Below are 2,689 nucleotides of genomic sequence, written 5' to 3'. Positions count from 1 at the left end.
CCTCTCTCTCCCTCTCTCCCCTTCTCTCTCCCTCTCTCTCCCTCTCTCTCTCTCTCTTATACATATACACTCACACACGCATTTTAAAAATTTCCATTTGGTCAATTTTCATAGCCTTTATATTTAGGTAACTAAATATATCAATCTTTTATTTTATATCTGTTAGTTAAAAGCCTTGAATAATATTAATAAACCTATTTGTAAAGAGCTAGTAGAAAAAAAATCACACACCAATACTAAAAAGACCCAAAGCCTGTACATCTCAACAAACTCCTCTTCAGTTAAAATGGCCTTTGAGGCTATAGAGTTTCACATCAGATGTTACTCATTAACTCTCAAGTATACCTTACACACTTCATAAGCTTTCCAAAATGTCTTGGTTTAAAAAAATAATCTTTGACATTAGATCATATTTTTTTAACACTTAACAATTTAAGAGCAAATGTGTGGATAATCTTAAGTACTTGAGGAATCTCCAGTTTGATCATATTGTGGGCTTTGGGATCAAATAGCTGTCCATTTGTGAGTGTAAGTGTGTGTGTGTGTGTGTGTGTGTGTGTGTGTGTGTGTGTGTGTGTAATACAGCAAGGGCTTTTGGTACCATAAGCTAATCATATTAAAATACGTTAAGCTCTCCACAAACTCAGTTTGAACTGATGTTAGAAGGCCTTCCAACAATACAGACTAGAGCAACAGCAGGATGTTCTTCTGAGCACCCAATAGAATGCCTAAAGCAATGACAACAGTAAGAGCCCATTGTTCATAAAAATGAAAGTTTGAAAATGTTCTCTCCGTGGAAATTGATGAAGTCTCAAATATCTCTAAGATATGAGAGATGTCCTCTAATAAACATTTTACAGTTTTGTTCATTGGATACAATATTGAATTTTACAGTTTTCAAAATTGAAAATTTCAGCTTTCTTTAAGCAGGACAAAAAAAAAAAAAAAAAAAAAAAAAAAAAAAAAACATGATGGCACATTGTCACAACTAAATTGCACAAAGAACCTTAGAAGCCTAAAACTAAAATAGGCTTTGCTTCAAAGGTGTGTGTGTGTGTGTGTGTGTGTGTGTGTGTGTGTGTGTGTGTGTATTCAGCACCTTGCTCAATTAAGCCAGGTATCTGTGCAAGCCATTTTTTTTTCTTTTTGCAACCATTTTTCCAATTTCTGTTTCCTGTTTTCTTCAATGCCTGGCTCCCAGGTGCACTACGAGTGGTGGAGGAAGATCCTGAAGTACTTCTGGATGTCGGTGGTCATCTACACCATGCTGGTGCTCATCTTTATATACACTTACCAGTTCGAGAACTTCCCAGGCCTGTGGCAAAACATGACCGGGTTAAAGAAAGAAAAGTAAGCGATGCGTGCCTGGGATGGGACCGGAAGGAGACAAACACATTACAAAGCCTCGATGCACATTGTCCCCAAAACCTCTGTGGACAATTTTAGTAAAATGTGATGCTATGAGGGTCTTTGAGGTCCTCAAAGGCAAGTTAGAGAACCCCGTTCTTCTCTCTCTGTCCCTTCTGTCAAGTTCTGTCCTTGTCGTGCCGTGTAGCAGAGACTCCATGAAGGTTGACTGGCCCTATTTTAATGAAAGATGACGAATGGTGTCTGTCCCGTGTGAAACACAGCTGCCTCGCATAATGCTGTGCCTTCTGCTTTCCAGCTTGGCACAGTTTTCCAGTCGGTGGGAGGCTCATGGATTCACTATCCCCTTCCCTGTGTCTAGGCTTACACTCTAGGGAGTAGTTGGTGGCACAGTTTGTGCTGGGATGCTGTCCTGGACTGACTTGATTACACACATCTGGCATGCTCCAGAGTGCTCTCTTTCTCTGATTTTTCTCCTATAAATCTCTCTAGTGAGTTGAGAAGTCCAGATCGATATCGGTCTTGATTCAAAAATGCTGAAGTGTCAAGGAGAAAGAGTAAAAGAAAAGGTTTGTGTGTGGTTAGATGGATACACACACTGGGATTCATTAGAAATGTTTGTTGAATTCTTGTCTTGAGCTAGGATTACAGCAGGAAACAAGAGAGCTGAAGAGAAAAAAAGGGGAGGGGGGAGAAAAATAGGAACAAAACTTACCTTGATTCATATAAGCTCATTAAAACGCTCTATGAAGGAAGCAATAAATGGAGTGGTCCCCTCAGGAGTCTTTGTACAGGTGCCATTTACACTTGACCTGATGAGCAGAAACTAAACTTTTCTTAGAAAAATATGGGATTTTGAGTCTGGGATGTGGGAGAGCATCCTAGCCAGGAAGAACTGCAAACACAAAGGCCCTAAGGAGAGATAGAGGTAGCCCTGGGCACAGGGGAATGCAAGGAAGCTCACCTGCTGAGAGCATGGGCAGAGACAGCAAGAGAGGTTGAGGGGGACTGGGCGGGGAGGTATTACAAGTACCCAGGACACAGCTCAACAAGAAGTTTGTATTTTATTCTCATTGGAATGTCGAAGGCCAACTTTGACACCACAGGGTAAACTGAGGAAGGCGAAGTGTGGAGTTGGTGATTTTCATTGGGGCTGGTACTCCCTGTGACCAGTGAGAAACTCTCTGAACCCTTTAAATTCTTTGGTGGCCAGTGAGAAGGAAAAGAGAAAAGGGAAGATAGAATCATACACACACCTCACATACACACACACACACACACACACACACACACCAACCCACCCACACCTCACACACACACA

The 2,689-nt window shown here is 41.1% G+C and overlaps 1 protein-coding gene across 9 annotated transcripts in view; it reads left to right on the top strand.

Annotated features, from left to right (window-relative positions):
- The window catches only part of Piezo2 (piezo type mechanosensitive ion channel component 2), a 388,432-nt gene that overhangs the window by 296,355 nt on the left and 89,388 nt on the right, over window positions 1-2,689 (top strand). For all 9 annotated transcript variants that reach the window (XM_031365853.1, XM_031365850.1, XM_031365855.1 and 6 more), the window contains one exon: window positions 1,202-1,350. In XM_031365853.1, the coding sequence (XP_031221713.1) occupies window positions 1,202-1,350 (149 nt within the window). The remainder of the gene's footprint in view (window positions 1-1,201; window positions 1,351-2,689) is intronic.

This window comes from Mastomys coucha, unplaced genomic scaffold, assembly GCF_008632895.1.
Source record: "Mastomys coucha isolate ucsf_1 unplaced genomic scaffold, UCSF_Mcou_1 pScaffold13, whole genome shotgun sequence".
NCBI classification, from domain to species: domain Eukaryota; kingdom Metazoa; phylum Chordata; class Mammalia; order Rodentia; family Muridae; genus Mastomys; species Mastomys coucha.
Note: the sequence above shows the minus strand (reverse complement) of the source record. Positions and strands in the feature narration are given on the sequence as shown.